This window comes from Scyliorhinus canicula, chromosome 11 (genome assembly GCF_902713615.1).
Source record: "Scyliorhinus canicula chromosome 11, sScyCan1.1, whole genome shotgun sequence".
Lineage (NCBI taxonomy): Eukaryota > Metazoa > Chordata > Chondrichthyes > Carcharhiniformes > Scyliorhinidae > Scyliorhinus > Scyliorhinus canicula.
In genome coordinates this window covers 142,182,608-142,199,112 of record NC_052156.1, presented here as the reverse complement: position 1 = coordinate 142,199,112, position 16,505 = coordinate 142,182,608, and the positions used below count along the sequence as shown (strand labels likewise).

General features: G+C 42.0%; 1 protein-coding gene across 5 annotated transcripts in view; it reads left to right on the top strand.

The window, feature by feature from the left end:
* The window catches only part of slc26a5 (solute carrier family 26 member 5), a 102,319-nt gene that overhangs the window by 16,532 nt on the left and 69,282 nt on the right, over positions 1-16,505 (top strand). For 4 of the 5 annotated variants that reach the window (XR_005462312.1, XM_038811575.1, XM_038811572.1 and 1 more), the window contains 3 exons: positions 5,440-5,642; positions 10,229-10,356; positions 15,044-15,154. Coding sequence is in view for 4 of the 5 variants with exons in the window: in XM_038811575.1 (XP_038667503.1) it covers positions 5,506-5,642; positions 10,229-10,356; positions 15,044-15,154 (376 nt within the window). In the remaining variant the exon portion in view is untranslated. Of the gene's footprint in view, positions 1-5,439; positions 5,643-10,228; positions 10,357-14,621; positions 14,786-15,043; positions 15,155-16,505 lie in introns of those variants that run through there. The other variant, XM_038811576.1, reaches the window with a different exon arrangement.

Genomic DNA, 16,505 nt, shown 5'->3' with positions numbered 1-16,505 from the left:
TTTAAAAAATCGTTTAAGTCTTTATTTTGTTGAAGTAACGTTCTTGCTAAATTTATGTTGACAGAATTTAGTACTTATTTTCTAATGGGACAAATGTTTAATTAGCCGTGACTTAAGTTGACACTAATTAGATTTGACATTAACAGTTGTTTGTTAAACAGTTGCTGGAGAATCAATGAGTGCAAGAATCCAGCAGTCTGATAGATCAGGCTGCTAGCTCCGTATTCCTAGATTATTATAGCCAAGTTTGCTTTCAGACGTCCATTCTGGGGGGTTTTAACATATTTGCTTTGGGGTCCTTTTTTAAAAACTTAATGTGAAACTGTTACTGAGGCTGAGCTACAATTCGCCAAGACATGGAAGTATTATCAACAATACATGTTCGTCCTGACTCGGTACTTTATTTTCATTGGTATTATTGCTGAAAATCCATCCTCCTGCCAAACCACTGTCTCTCGTTGCATATCAGTGCTGTATTCAACCCTGAGCCAAACTTGCCCAAACCCCAAATTTTTTGAACACAAAGACCATCAATTCTTACATCAGTAACGTCACCCATTTACTCCTGAAACCCTCACTTTTGTCACCCAGTCTCAAACTATCGATGCTGTCCTATTCAGCCTTTCGCCCTCTGTAAGCTTTGTTTTATCCAAGACTGCGCAGTCTCTAACCTGTCCTGCTCATCCAGCACTTTCTCTTGGTCTCCCAATCACTTCCATTTAACATTCTTGTCCTTGTGATTACTTTTTTTCATTCTTCTCCCAACTCTCCATAGAGAAGAAGCTGGGGGTCATGATCTTGGACTAGTTACATTGACCTCCCCTGTAATCAACGTCTTTTGTTTTACATTTTTTTCCTTTGTGTCTCCTCAGACCTTGGGGACATTTTTTATGTTAAACGCATTGTGTAAATATATAAAACAAGCAAAATACAGTCAATGGTAGAATACAGAAACCAAATGTTTTCACCAGTATCCATCTTGTCATTTAATCATTCTTGTCCTCTGCCCCATCACAGACCTTTCTCTTTTTTTCTTTCCCCCATAATTTCCCCCTGGCTTGTACTTGCTTAATGAAGGTTGTATCTAGTAGGTATTTAGTTGATTTTGTTATTTTCAGCCCTGTTGGCTTGTTTTGTTTTGTGGTTGTTTGATGTGTAAATATATAAATGCCCCAATAAAATATCTTTCAAAAAAAAAGAACGGCTGTATCTCTAACTCTTTTTTCTAAATCTGATCTGTTTTGTGATCAGTAGATCCTAAGCCAGTCAGAAGTTTACAAATATTTAATGTTACAGACAGGAGGAGGACAGTTCAAACGATAACAATTTCTTCTGTCAGAAGGTGTTTTGAATTAGATTTTTAAGAGAAGAAACGGTGGTGTGTTCCTAATGCTTTGTTTTCTGTGTGATCCAGTTTTACTAATAATCCACAGTAAACTTGAGTTAGGATTAACTCTAGGCGGCGCAGCACGATGGTGCAGTGGTTAGCACTGTTGCCTCAGGGGCTGTTTAGCACACTGGGCTAAATCACTGGCTTTGAAAGCAGACCAAGGCAGTCCAGCAGCACGGTTCATTTCCCGTAACAGCCTCCCCGAACAGGCGCCGGAATGTGGCGACTAGGGGCTTTTCACAGTAACTTAATTGAAGCCTACGCGTGACAATAAGCGATTTTCATTTTCATTTTTAATTTTCATGGCGCTGAGGACCCGGGTTCAATCCCGGCCTTGGGTCACAATAAGATTTGTCTTATCTCGCTCATAGATAAGTCAGTCCGGTTGAATGAATGTAAAGGAAAGTTTTATTTCTTAACACACTTTGGTACATTCACACAAAATTAACTGGAAAATGCTTTTTCCTCATGTCTCTCAAAATGTCCTTGAAACACCAATACGTGAAAGCAAAAACTTCAAGATAAAAGTAACTTCAGATTTACAAAATTGAAAGTCATTTCAACAAAGGCCTTTAAAAGTAATGTTTATTCTCTGATGGCTCTGCTAATCAGTTAGACGGATCACATTCTTAAGGGAATCCTTATCTGGGTTTAGCCCTTTACTTAGTTTCATTGATTCTAATTCTCGACTGAGACCCCCTTGATTTGTTCAGGAAAGTGTCAGTCACTTAACAGGCGATTGGTAATTAGACATTAATCAATTACTCCAAATTAATTAACTGTCCCATGATTTTTGTCCCACGTCAAACTCCCTGTGTCACGTCTGGTCTCAGCTACGATATTGTTTCAATATTGTCGAATGTACCTTTCATATCATATATCAGAACTTGTAGTACATTATTTGTAACATTTGAGACAGTCATGGACAGTATTCAAACAATTATAACTTATTCATATTTCTACAAATTCAGTAATTTTCAAGAATCATTTTAGCTAAAATGTTAAAGGACCTCTCTCTATAATGTTGAATCCAACAGTCACTGCCATGTGGAGTTTGCACATTGTCTGGGTGTTTGCCTGCGTCTCACCCCAACAGCCCAAAGATATGCAGGGTAGGGGGATTGGTCACAATAAATTGCCGCTTAATTGGAAAACAAAATAATTGAGTACTCTAAATTTAAAAAAAGGATTAACTCTAGGTTTATTTTACACATTTAAAAGTGCGGAAAAAAGTGTTCACCGCTTCCCACTCCGCATATTCACACAGTGAGAGGGAGATAGAGAAAAGGAATTTTACATTCTAAAGACCACAGAAAAAGAATATTTGTTCACATAAGTTCCAGAGTCCAGAGGGTATTTCCTTCATGATGGGATTCTGTTCCAATGTTGTTCTGGCTGGCTAAATTATACAAAAGTCTTTGAAATGAATGATGCTGCTGCATAATGGGCTTTGCTGTGTTTAGGCCACTTGGCAGGCGTTGATCTGAGACTTTTTTTTAAAAATCAAGCCGGCTTCTTGGAGTGGAGACTGCTTACCCAGCCTGATTGCTGGAGTTCTGTCCAGTTGATGTTAAAATTGGAGTCTGGCTGTGAAGACCAGAGATATAATAATAAACTGTCCAAAAGACTTGGGTCATGTGACCTTACCCCAATGACTTCAAAACGGATGTATTTTTTCAAAATAAATTTAGAGTACCCAATTCATTTTTCTTATTAAGGGGCAATTTACAGTGGCTACCGTTACCTAACCTGCACATCTTTGGGTTGTGGAGACGAAACACACGCAAACATGGGTAGAATGTGCAAACTCCACACGGACAGTGACCCAGAGCCGGGATTGAACCTGAGACCACGCCGCTGTGAGGCTGCAGTGCTAACCCACTGCACCACCGTCAAAACTGATGTTTAGCCACCGTCTGGAATTGGCTTTGATTTAAGGATGGACGGATAATTTCTCACTCATTAGTTGTTGAATTATGTCATCAATGCTAAGTGCCTGGTGTTTTGAAAACCATTGTCACAGCAGACCCACAGACAATCTACTAGCAAGGTTGGCTTATCAAATAGAAATTGCATTCCCATAGTTCTCTTTGAAATTGGTCTGAACAGTCGCAGATGTGATGTGAGTCTGTTAGCTCTCTAGGCATAATGAAATGTGACATTCCAGAAACTGAAAATAATTGTTTTGCTCTAGATATTCCTGAGGATAAGTCCCAGAAAGAGGGTCAATCCTGTAATCAGGTGAATTGGAGAAGCCATCTTAATTATCTTTCTTCAACAGAAAAAGATCAGTTTTAAAAATAAGAAGCACAAAGTTTAAAAAAGAAATAGTAGTGCGTATATTTCCATGCTGTAGGAGACCAACTATAAGATGGTCTATGATTAAAACAAAAGCTTATCATATGGGTTAGTGTCATGTTCCTGTATATTATGAACTATGCCAATACTTTACCCCTCCTCCTTCAGGTGGTACCTTGCCAAAAGAGGGCATTGGGGACTGTGGACATCCATTAAATTTTAAAAATTAAGTTTAGAGTACCCAATTCATTTTTTCCAATTAAGGGGCAACTTATCGAGGCCAATCCACCTAGTCTGCACATCTTGGTTGTGGGGTGAAACCCACCCAAACACGGGGAAAATGTGCAAACTCTACACGGACAGTGACCCAGAGCCGGGATCAAACCTGGGACCTCAGTGCTGTGAGGCAGCGGTGCTAACCACTGCGCCACCATGCTGCCCTTGCATCCATTGAATTTGTCCATAATTATGCTTGGCAAAGTACCACAGTGGCTTGCTGTTTCTTCAGCAGTATGGCTGACCTGAAAACACTCCCACTCTTTACTGCCTGCCCTTAAGCTAATTGGAAGGATTTATAGGCAGATAATCAATCTGATTGGCCATGCTATTCACACTTCTGCCAGTCCTGAAGAGGTTCTGGTCCAAAGGTAGGGGCACTACCACTGCACCACACAACCTCCTAGTCGATAGTTATTTTTGTTGCCGGCTTAAAAAAAAAATATGGCTGCCTGAGGAGCAACTGACTTCCCTTATGGCTTGAAACACTCCCCTGTTTCAAGAATGAACAGAAAGAACTTTCAGACTGATGTTGATTCTGCCTTTTCCTGATACTAATTCAAAATGGTAATTTCAAATTTAGTGGGTCATTCAGATACAAAACTACTAGCTGTATCAAACTCTCAATGTATGAAAGCCATCACACAGGGTGCATAATTGACCTGACCATCCACCTTTTTTGGAAAAGGTTTGGACTTGTACCATGGCACATGGTGAGACAGCCATGTTTGCGGCCTTTTTAAAAACAGCAAGAAGCTTTTCAGCACAGAAATCCATCAGACATCCATCTTTCACGCTGCATGTCAACTACGCAGCCAAGGTAATCAACATCCATACCTTGAAAGCGGGAGAAGGAGTCTCCAACTTGTTTCAATTTCAAGTTCACCTGAGAAACAATCTGCTATAAATTTGACAGAAGCCTCACAGCTTACTGAGATTCTGCTGCTTACAAGACCTTCACTTCAACTAAAAGCATCAACTGATCTAAGAAACATATGGGCCTACCTTGAAAGACAAATTATTCTTTGTAATTTTATTGTTTGTTTTTCATCTGTACCTAATCTCTGTGTGGGTGATAGTGGGTTTGAGGCGGGTGAGTGAGACATCACAACTTTAAACCTACAGAGCAAGTAAGGGATAATAAATAACTTTTATTTTAAAACTCAGAAAAGCTTGCTGCTGGAATTCTTTAACTTAGGACAACCACTCCGAGGATATGAAAAAACACACACCTGACATATAGACCATATTGATCACATCTGTAAGAAAACCCATTCGTCTGTCATATTAGTATTTTCTCTTAGCCTGTGAAACATAAATCTTCCAATTTTGAAATCAACAGCATGCTTCTATCATAATTATTTCAAATCCTTGGTGTCAGCAGTTTATTGCTGCTGTATTATATCATTCTGATTTTTTAGTGATGCATACATGAGGGAAAAATTAATTTAATTCCATTGTCTGTTTACTTATAGTTGATTCACTAAAAACAACACTTGAAACTGCTTCAGCAACGTTTGATTAAAAACTTAATTTCCAGTATGGATGTTTCTGAAGTAAGTCTACCAATGTACAATATCAGCCGCCCAGTTTATACTCTGGAATCTATTCAAACCAATCTGCATAGGAGGGAGAAACTTAAGTCATCTAGAAGTGCAAAGTTACTGCAGTATTTTCGGTAAGTTGCTATATTATGAGAGCTTCAAAATTACAAATGTTAAATGCCTTGAATAAAATATTTTTTGAAAGGTATTACAAACTGAAGTGGAGCAAGATTACTTGTAATGGCATTAAAGCAAAATACCGTGAATGCTGAAATAAAAACAGAAGTACTGGAAAAACACAGCAGGATTGGCAGCATCTCTGGCAAGGGAAACAGTTAACATTTCAAGTCCAATTTAACTCTTCAGAACTGGATTTTGAAACGGTCATATTGGATTCAACATTAACTCTGTTTCTTCTCCAAAATGCGGCCATATCTGCTGAGTTTCTCCAGCACATTGCTTTTACTTGAAATTACATTTGTCCTATTGATTTCCTCTGTTTCCTTTTGAAGAATTTAATCTCACCCTCTTGCAGCCACTCCCATCACTGTCCAAACAAGTGACCTGCTCTGCAGTTAGCTGTACAGTAATTGATTTGCCTTTTAATTTATCAAATTTTGCTCTACCGAAGAAAGTATAGCTTCGAAGTTGCAGTGTAGGGTAATCTGGCATGAATTCCCAATGTTGTTGCATGACTTTTATTTAATTCCACAGATAAACATCATCTTGTCGGAAGGCCTGTTCAAATATTTTTGTTGTGACACAATAAGGAGAATTGTTTCTACGCACACTGAATGTTTCTTGTTCTGATGCTGTATCTTTGACTCAACAGAAAAGGCAGTTTTCTTTGCGGTATTGAGTTGCTACCTCCAGCAAATAGTTCCATTGTCTACATGACGTTCTAAATTAACCAAGTGTCACTTTGGAAGGGTCTTACTTAGAGTTTACTTTCCATAATCACATTAAAGGAAATTTTGGCTTTTAATGGAAATGCATTTCACTTTTGGGAGTTCTCGCGTTGACTCCCCAAATGACTTAATTGATTAATTCTGTGCTAATGAGTCATGAACAGGAAGATCCTAGGTTCACTTCAAATGGGTTCAGTGTGGAAAAGATTAACTGGTTCTATTTGCACTTGGTACATCAGATATTAAGCTACCTGCAATTTGGCATAGAACTATAGAATCGTACAACACAAAAAGAGGTCCCTTAGTTCATGCCCCAGTTTCCCTGTCCACCCATAAACTTGCAAATTAGCCTTCTTCGAATCCGTGTCTAATTGCCGTTTGAAGACTTCAATGAAACTTGATCCAACAGCCTTTTCAGTTTGCGTTCCCGATCCCAGTGACCATGTGTGTCAAATATTTTTTTTAAACTCACTTGCCAGAAGAAACAAGGTAGAGGAAACTGCCAAAGTCCTCATCTTTTAAAATATCTCCACATCTTCACATGACCTTGTTTACTGAAAAGAAAACAATCTGATTTTCTCCAATCTTTCACCCCTGTTATTATGCTGTTAAACATCCTCTGTGCCCTCTCCAGAACCAGGACATATTTTCTATATTGTGGTGTCCAGAAATGTGCATACTATTCCAACTGAAAGAAGTCTTGCAACACCAGGGGCTGGATTCTCCAAAAATGGGGCTGAATCCCCACGCCAGAGTAAAAAGGCTGACGTTTCACTTGACTTTCCTCAGAAAAATCTACAGCTATTCTCCTACATTGCAGGGGCTGGCAGGGCCCCGGAATGCTTCTCGTAGTTTCAGCTGTGGATACGGGCCCCCGCACACTTCCAGCCGTGAGTCTGCGCATGTGCACAGCGGCGGCCTGCAGCGGCCGTGCCGTCCGCGATGGTGGACGGACCGTGGACCGACATCGAGAATGTATGCCACCCCGAGATTGCATGCGCCTGCGGATCAGAGCCTCCCGATCGCTGCCCCACCCGGTGCTTGATCCTCCCGCTCCCCACCACCCGAGGTTCCTGGCGGCCAGTACGTGGCTAGAACCACGCCGTCGGGAACTCGGCCAGTTTTGCCCGGAGAATCGTGGGGGGTGGGGGGGGGGGGGGGGGCGGCAGCGGCGATTCTCCGGGGACTGGAGAATCGTGTGAGCAGCGCGGGCTACAATTTTGGCGTAAACGGGGATTCTCAGCCCCGGCAGCGAACGCGGGTTTGGCGCGGGGCTGCGGAGAATCCAGCCCCAGGTTAAAGTCCAACAGGTTTGTTTGGAATCACTAGCTTTCGGAGCACAGCTCCTTCATCAGGTGAGACTGCTACACTACAGCATATATTACCTCACTTGATTTGATGGGGTAAGACGGCTGCTGCTCAATGCATATATCATTGTAAGCAGTTCCGTATGTGGTAATGCGGGAGCATAGCCAACTGCTTTTAGACCATTAAAAAACCTTCCTTTTATAAATCGGTTTATATGGAACATCATTATATAGTGATGTCCTCAATTTCTGTGTAAATTTCATGCAGAGTCTCGGGCAACAGAATTGCACTGAGCTTGATGCTGCAAAATTCTGAAATATAGTACATGTAATGTGCAAATATGAGCAGATGAAATGCAGCACGACTGATATATTTGAAATAAGGAATTATGGTTCATTTCAAAGCAGTACTTAGTCACAACCATTAATTGGAGCCATTTGGCATTTTGCATTGGTGAGTAGAAGCTTGCATGTACAGAATGGGTCACTTGTCGCATACATTGTTTTACTTGCTCTGGTTATGCAAATTTCTTGAGCTTTATTTCGTATTACATCTATGTCATGATTGTTTTATCATCCTATTTATTAACCTTCAGTGCTCTTGCTGAACAATTTCTTGCTCTTTTTGAGTTGATCTGCAGCACTGTAGATTATCAGGAAAAACTGAGTACCAATTTAATGCTGAAAAGGAATCTAACCTTGGGCCTTCTGACTTGTATATCTTGGTACAATATAAGGCATTGCAGTTCTTTATTCCTTTATAAACAATAAATTCTGTTCTAAAATTAGTATGCTATGGTTGTATCTTTCCTAACCAGTTTGAAACCTTGAATACATAGATCGTATTTTAATTGTGTTCTCGGGCTGGTTTAGCACAGGGCTAAATCACTGGCTTTTAAAGCGGACCAAGACAGGCCAGCAGCATGGTCGAATTCCCGTACCAGCCTCCCGAACAGGTGCCGGAATGTGGCGACTAGGGGCTTTTCACAGTAACTTCATTGGAAGCCTACTTGTGACAATAAGCAATTTCTTCTTCTTCTCATGGTTCTACTCGTGCCTGTCACAGTACTAAACATCTCCAATGGCTTTTTCTCCTGCGTCTGTACAATCATGCCTAGGGCACCCCATGATTCTATTCTTGCCCTCTTTTTTTTCTATGCATCTCTTGGGATATTGATCTTAAAGCACCTATCCAGACATCCCTTTATCTACCAACATGTTCTCTGATTTTTGTTTGTCGTGCACAGCTGGCTTTTACACTGTGATCCTTTTCAGGTGATGCACATTTGTGCACATCTTAAAGGGAACATTGCTTGTGCACGTCCTGTTTGTTGCCTGCATGACACATTCCCAATTCTGTAGTCACATGCCGTACAGTTTGGAGGGAATGTTGCACTCCACCATTCTTGACTCTATTGACCGATAGTCTCGTATCAAGTTATAAGTAAACCAGAACTTTTTCCAGCTTAAACATTGGACACATTTTTTCTCTCTCGCCCCTTTTTAAAAATAAATTTGCCCAATTCTTTTTTTTCCCAATTAAGGGGCAATTTAGTGTGGCCAATCCACCTACCCTGCGCATCTTTGGTTTGTGGGGGTGAGACCTATGCAGACACAGGGGAAATGTGCAAACTCCACACGGACAGTGATCCAGGACTGGGATCAAATCTGGGACTTTGGCACCGTGAAGCAGCAGTGCTAACCACTGCACTACTGCGCTGCCCCCTTGGTGTTTCTGTACCGTAGCCCTTAATTCTGTTGTCCTAAATGGCTGGTTGTTTATGCTAGACCCTGTAGTGTAAAACAATTGTATCCTGGTTGACCCTGAACTAAACTTTATACAGTATCCTGTATTCTGATACCATTATCACTTATTTCTATTTTTGAATGTTTGATTGTATTTGCCCATATGTCAAACTACTGCCAGTAAAATAATCCATGGCTTTGTTCCCTCTAAAGTATGACTTACTAAATGTTCTCATTGGCCGTGTCTAAGGTTCAATCAAATTGCATTGTATCGAATTTGCAGTGTTGTTCGCTATATCCTGCGTCCTTTTGACCTCCGTTAGTTCCCCATTGCGATAGCATTCATTTCGAAATAGACTCAATCCACCCATTGTCTCACGCTACTTCTCCTTTCTTGAAACCCTATGTCCCAGCACACCGTTCTGATGTTTGACTCTTTCCTGCTGTGTGTGGCACCCCACCCTCTGTTCTGCGTTCAGTACCAGAACCGTTGTCTATCTTGGCCATTCACTCTAAAATTCTTATCCATCTTTCGTGCCTGCAAAATTTATCTTGAAATCAAATTGAATATTTGCTTACCAACTACAATAACCTGACAACTCAAATTCTATCACCATCTATTGGTAATAAATTTCAAGTAGTTGGTTCAAAGTTTATTAGGACACTGTGGAAGACCTCACTCTCCTGCCCTACCAATTTTCTATTTCAGCTGAGTTCCATTTACTGAACCACAAAATCTATTTATTTTGTTTTCCAAAGCTGCTCAACCAAGAAGGCCCTCAGTTTTATTCCCATTCTGGAATGGCTACCCAAATATCCAGTAAAGGAGTATATATTAGGAGACATAATTTCGGGTTTGAGCACTGGAATGATGCAGCTACCTCAAAGTAAGTATGATTTTTTTAATGCTATTGAAGTGAAAATGTGTTTGGAAATCTTTAGATTTTACTTTTGTCAGTCTGTTAGGTCTTGCCCGTGCTCCATTGGATTGCATTGCATGAGGACTATTTATTTTTATTTTGCCTACATTCTCCAAGACTTCTTATGCAACATGCATGTTGAGAAAATATATATGCATGAGAAAATATTTTATAAATCCAAACTGCACATTGTAACTATCTGACTGTTGAAGTGAACCGAATTACTGATCTTTAAACAATACAAATTAATGTTAAATTAAGCTAAATGGCTAAAATCCATTGCGCAGGATACAATCAGCAGCATTGATCAGACTAAAAGAAAAGATAAATTAGAAAATAATTATCAGGATATGGTGAACTTGAGCTTTTAAAACATGACAATGGGAGAGAGTCAGAATTAAAGGAATAAGGAATTCCAAAGTTTTATCACTGCTGCAGTAGGATGTTTTTTTTCGCTAACCCACAAGGGTCAACAGAATGAAAGCAATTGGATCAAGGATTGTTCAACACTAAACACCTTGACCTTTCCCTGCCCTCTGTATTCTCACAAACAGATCTCAGACTTATTTCCAATGTTGCCCAGATCTCGCCCTACTTTGACTCATAGCCTGTTACAAATGAAGATATAAATTTAAATAATCATAACATCATGACCTACCAAATTGCTTTTCATCTAATTAAGTACATTTTGAAATTGTGTCACCGTCGTACTGCATGAAAAACAGCTGTTAGTTTGTGCAGAACACGCTCCCATTATGAAATCCGTAGAGACTGATAATGTTTTAAAAGATTCAAACTTCCAGTTGATAACTGAAAGATTGGCACAAGACTTCATGCTTTAAAACTTTTACTGTTTAAAAAAAGACTAAAAGCACTATTGACTAAACACTTTCTTTTTGCAGACAACTTGCACTTTAAACTAAACAGAGGAACATTCCCCTTTTGTGCATATTACATTTTGCGCACCCCACGGAAATGCCGTCATAATAGCAAACAGTCCATAGTAGCATCCTGCTTCCAATGTGTTCCCATATCCCAGTTTTACTGAGTAAGAATTTTTGAGTGACTGTCTTCAGGCTCTCTCCTTAAGTTATGGAGAGTCTTAAAAATCCACCACCAGCAGTAAAAGTTGTTCTGATGGATCTTAATTTGTAAAAGGTTGCAGGATACATCTCTTTTACAGAGAGCATCTCCCTCCTGCATCTGAGTGTTAGTTTGCAATACAAGCAGATTTTTCTCTGCTGATCGTACAGAACCTCTGCTGTCTGTCTCATATATTGATTTGTAGGGGAGCCTGTAGCCTGATCTGAAAGATGGCTTCCCTAACCTTCTTCACCATGGTAACATGAAACCTTGCATCCTGGTAGAAATGTTAATTAACTCTCCTTGATTCCAATCCTTTTCATCTTAGAAGTAAATGGACAGTTCATAGCACAACTATATTCAACTCTATACCTACAGCACTTTCTGAGACTGGGAGACTCAGGAGCCGGGATTCTCCACTGGCGGGATTCTCCGTTTTGCTGGCGCCCGGTGGTTTCCTGACGGCATGGGGCTGCCCCACAATGGGAAACCCCATTGACCGGATGGGGTAACAGAGAATCCCGCTGGCGGGTCGGGGCAGAAATGTGGCAGGGCAGAGAATCCAGCCCCCGATCTACTCATGCATTCTCATTGTCCCCCAAGTATAAATACCTTGCACCACCGTCTCAGTAAAGCTACCTAAGATCTCTATAAAATAACGCAATCATTCCTTCTGTCTCTTGACTCATGGCTAACTTCCTTTTCCTCTTTAAAGTCTGTTTTGCTTATTACCAGCTACATGCTCATCAGATTACTTGAATGCCTTCAGTATTGCAGGACTAATTGGCAAGTTGTTTCTAACCATTCAATGACACCAAGCAGCAAACACAGTCTTTAATAAAAACAGGAAATGCAGGAAATATTCAGGAGGCCCTGCAGCATCTGTGGAGAGCCGTTTAGAGTTGAGGTTTCAAGTTGATGACCTTTTTTTTAGAAAGTATTTTATTGAAGTATTTGTAATTTTCACAATTTAACATGTTGACAATTCTAAAACAACCGCGCGGGTCGACGCACAAAATACCCCCTAAAAGAACAACAAACAATAAACCACGCCCCCATTTCTCCACCCTGTCCCCAATTACCTGCATACTGAGTCCCCTGTCCTTATTTAACATTGTCATTCCTCCTGTTTCCCCCCCCCCCCACCCTTTTCCCTTTCCCCCCTGCCTGCTGACATTCAATTTTTGTTGAAGAAATTGCTGAACGGCCGCCAACTCCGGACGAATTCCTGTATTGATCCCCTCAGAGCGAACTTGATTTTCTCCAGACTGAGAAACCCTACCATATTGCTGACCCACACACCTGACTTCGGGGGCTCCGAGTCCCTCCATCTCAGCAAGATCCATCTCCGGGCCACCAGGTAGGAGAAGGCCAGGATTACCCCCCCCCCAGGACTTCTGACATAACATCTGCAAATCCCTGCCAGAATTCCCTCCGTTTCGGACATGCCCAAAACATATAAACGTGGTTGGCCGGGCTACCCCCACACCATCCACATCTGTCCTCCACCTCCTTGAAGAACCAACTCATCCAGGCTACCGTCATGTGGGCCCTGTGGACTACCTTGAACTGAGTCAAGCTAGGTCTACCGCATGACGAGGATGCATTTACCCTTTTCAAGGCTTTTTCCCCACAGTTCAGTTTCCAGCTCCCCTCCTAGTTCCTCTTCCCACTTCCTCTTCCCCTCTCTGATAGGGGCCCCCTTCCCACTCTAACAATTCCCTGTGTATCTCAGAAACCTTCCCACCTCCAACCCCTGTAGAGTACCGAGCCGGCGAGAGTGGCAGGGGCGCCATCAGTAAAGCCTCCAGACTCATTCCAGTCCATTTTCACGATTCTTGGCCAGCCGGCTATTCTTCCTCTTGTACGTTGGCCACAAACAGGTCCCGGAACAATTGCATGAATGGCTCCCACGTTCTGTGGAAGCCGTCGTCTGACCCTCGGATGGCGAATTTTATTTTCTCCATTTGGAGAGATTCCAGACTCATACCTTTGCAAGATGCTGCCTCCATCCGCTCCCAGACCGATCCCTCCCCCACTACCCACTTCCTGACCATCGATATGTTGGCAGCCCAGTAATAGTTAATAAAGCTCGGGAGAGCCAATCCCCCTTCCCTGCGGGCCTGTTCCAGGAGTGCCCTCCTTACTCTCGGGGTTTTACCCGCCCAGATAAACCTTGATATCCCCACGTTCATGCTTCTGAAAAAAGCCTTTGGGACAAAAATCGGGAGACATTGAAAAAAGAAAAGCAGCCTCGGAAGGACCGCCATCTCCACCGTCTGAACCATCCCCGCCAGCGTCAGTGGGAGCATGTCCCACCACAGAAATCCCTTCTCATTTGATCCAATGCTTTGTCCAAATTTAACTTGTGAAGCTGCCCCAATCCTTGGCCACTTGAATCCCCAGATACCTAAAACTCCTCCCAACCACTTTGAAAGGTAGCTCCTTCAGCCTCCTTCTTTGTCCCCGTGCCTGGATCACAAACATCTCGCTCCTTCCCATATTTAACTTATAGCCTGCATTATCACTGCCAACTCAGGGGCCTCCAATGGACCAGGAGACCCCCCCCCCCCCAAGCACAGTCCAATTCCCGTACCAGCCTCCCCGAACAGGTGGCGGAATGTGGCGACTAGGGGCTTTTCACAGTAACCTCATTGAAGCCTACTTGTGACAATAAGCGATTTTCATCATTTCAGGTGCCGTTCCACCTGGTCCATGTTTGTGTGGACTAGTACTGAACGGCATTCATGTGCAGCCTTGCTGGGGAGGCTGATAGACCCCAGGTAAGCTAGCCTAAGTAGGTTCAAAACCTACTTAGGTGTGCCATTTGGTCAGGCCCCTTTCGGCGGGATTCTGATTTGGACACCTCGCGGGACTTGGATATATCCCATGATACGTAAAGGCTGCCAAGAAGGCCTTGGGAGGCTTCTCCCGGGATCTGCTGGCCGCGTTGCACACTCGCTCTAGTGCAACGTAGCCGATAGATCGCCCATTATTAGGAAAGAGAGGAATCGGTGAGCATTGTTCATGTGCTCACACAGCATAAGTTATGCTGTTGGTTAACTTCAACAATTTTTGAAGCATATTACAATAATTGAGAGCTGTCCCATTTTATTTTGGATCTTGTTACTGTAATGTACATTTCCCAGTGAAAATCATTTGATGGCCACCGATGACCAGCAAACCAAAAGTGAGCCTCGTGCCTTGTGCAATACTGGCCTGTTGTTGGTTCATTCAAAGAATGTGATACAGCACTAGAAAAACCCGGCACACAACACTACACAAAAAATCTACTGCTTGCTACATAATTTGGGTAAGTTCTGTGGTGTGTCTTGGATAGAATATTCAAATATAAGGTTAAAGAATTCCAAAATGAACAATTAAAGTACTTGATGTGGGCACCTTTTTAGTTTTAGCGATATATTTAGTTTTGTGTATTAATAACTCCATAGACCTATGAAGTACAACCAAAATTGTGTTCATTTTGCTTACCACGTGGCTCCTCCATTATTTGGTGGTATTTCTGTTCTTTTGTTAAATGATGCCAACTGTGTTTTTTTTCTCTCTTTAGGTTTAGCATATGCCCTATTGGCAGCCGTGCCCCCTGTGTTTGGGCTCTATTCTTCCTTTTTCCCTGTCCTGTTATATATGATCTTTGGGACATCAAGACATGTATCAATAGGTATGTGAATTTCAGTTTAAATGTCTCATTGTTCTACATAGTCAATTTGGTGACATGTAACTTTCTTCTGCTTTGTTTAATAAGCAATTTAGGGGTGGCACTATAGCACAGTGGTTAGCTTCACAGCGTTAGGGTCCCAGGTTCGATGCCTGGCTTGGGTCACTGTCTGTGTGGAGTCTGCACGTTCTCCCCGTGTCTGCTTTGGTTTCCTCCGGGGGCTCCGGTTTCCTCCCACAAGTCCCGAAAGACGTGCACTTTAAGTGAATTAGACATTCTGAATTCTCCCTCCATGTACCTGAACAGGTGCCAGAGTGTGGCTTCCAGGGGATTTTCACATTAACATCACTGCAGTGTTAATGTAAGCCTACATGTGACAATAATAAAGATTATTATTATTGATATAGATAAACATGCCAAGGTGCTTCTTAGGAGTATATTCAGACAAAAATGGGTGCTAAGTTTTAATAATACATAGATACATAGAAGATGGTGGAGGCCTTTTGACCCTTCGAGCCTACTCCGCCATTCATCACAATCATGGCTGATTATACAACTCAATAGCTTAATCCTGCTTTCTCCCATTGATCCCATTCTCCCCAAGTGCTATATCCAGCTGCCTCTTCAATATATTCAAAGTTTTAGCATCAACTACCTCCTGTGGTAATGAATTCCACAGGCTCACCACTCTTTGTGTGAAGAAGTGTCTCCTTATCTCTGTCCGAAATGGTTTACCCTAAATCCTCAGGCTGTGACTCCTAGTTCTGGACACACCTATGATTGGTAACATCTTCCCTGCATCTACCCTGTCTAGTCCTGTTAGAATTTTATAAGTCTCAATGAGATCCCCCCTCATTCTTCTGAACTCCAGCGAGAACAATCCCAACCTAGTCAATCTCCGCATATTAAAGTCCTTGGAATCAGTCTTGTAAACCTTCGCTGCACTCCCTCGTGAGCAAGAACATCCTTCCACAGAGAAGGAGACCAAATCTGCACACAATACTCCAAGTGTGGCCTCACCAAGGCACAATTGCAGCAACACATCCCTGCTTCTATACTCAAAACCTCTTGCAATGAAGGCCAACATACCATCAGCCTACTTTACCGCCTGCTGCACCTGCATGCTTACCTTCAGCGAATGGTGCACAAGGACACCCAGGTCCTGCTGCACACTCCCCCTCCCAATTTACAACCGTTCAGTAATCTGCCTTCCTGTTTTTACTCCTACTCATACTCATACTTATCCAAATTATACTGCATCTGCCATTGGTTTGCCCACTCGCCCAACCTGTCCAGATCTTGCTGTAGGATCCCTGCATCCTCGTCACAATTCACCCTCCCCCTTAATTTGGTA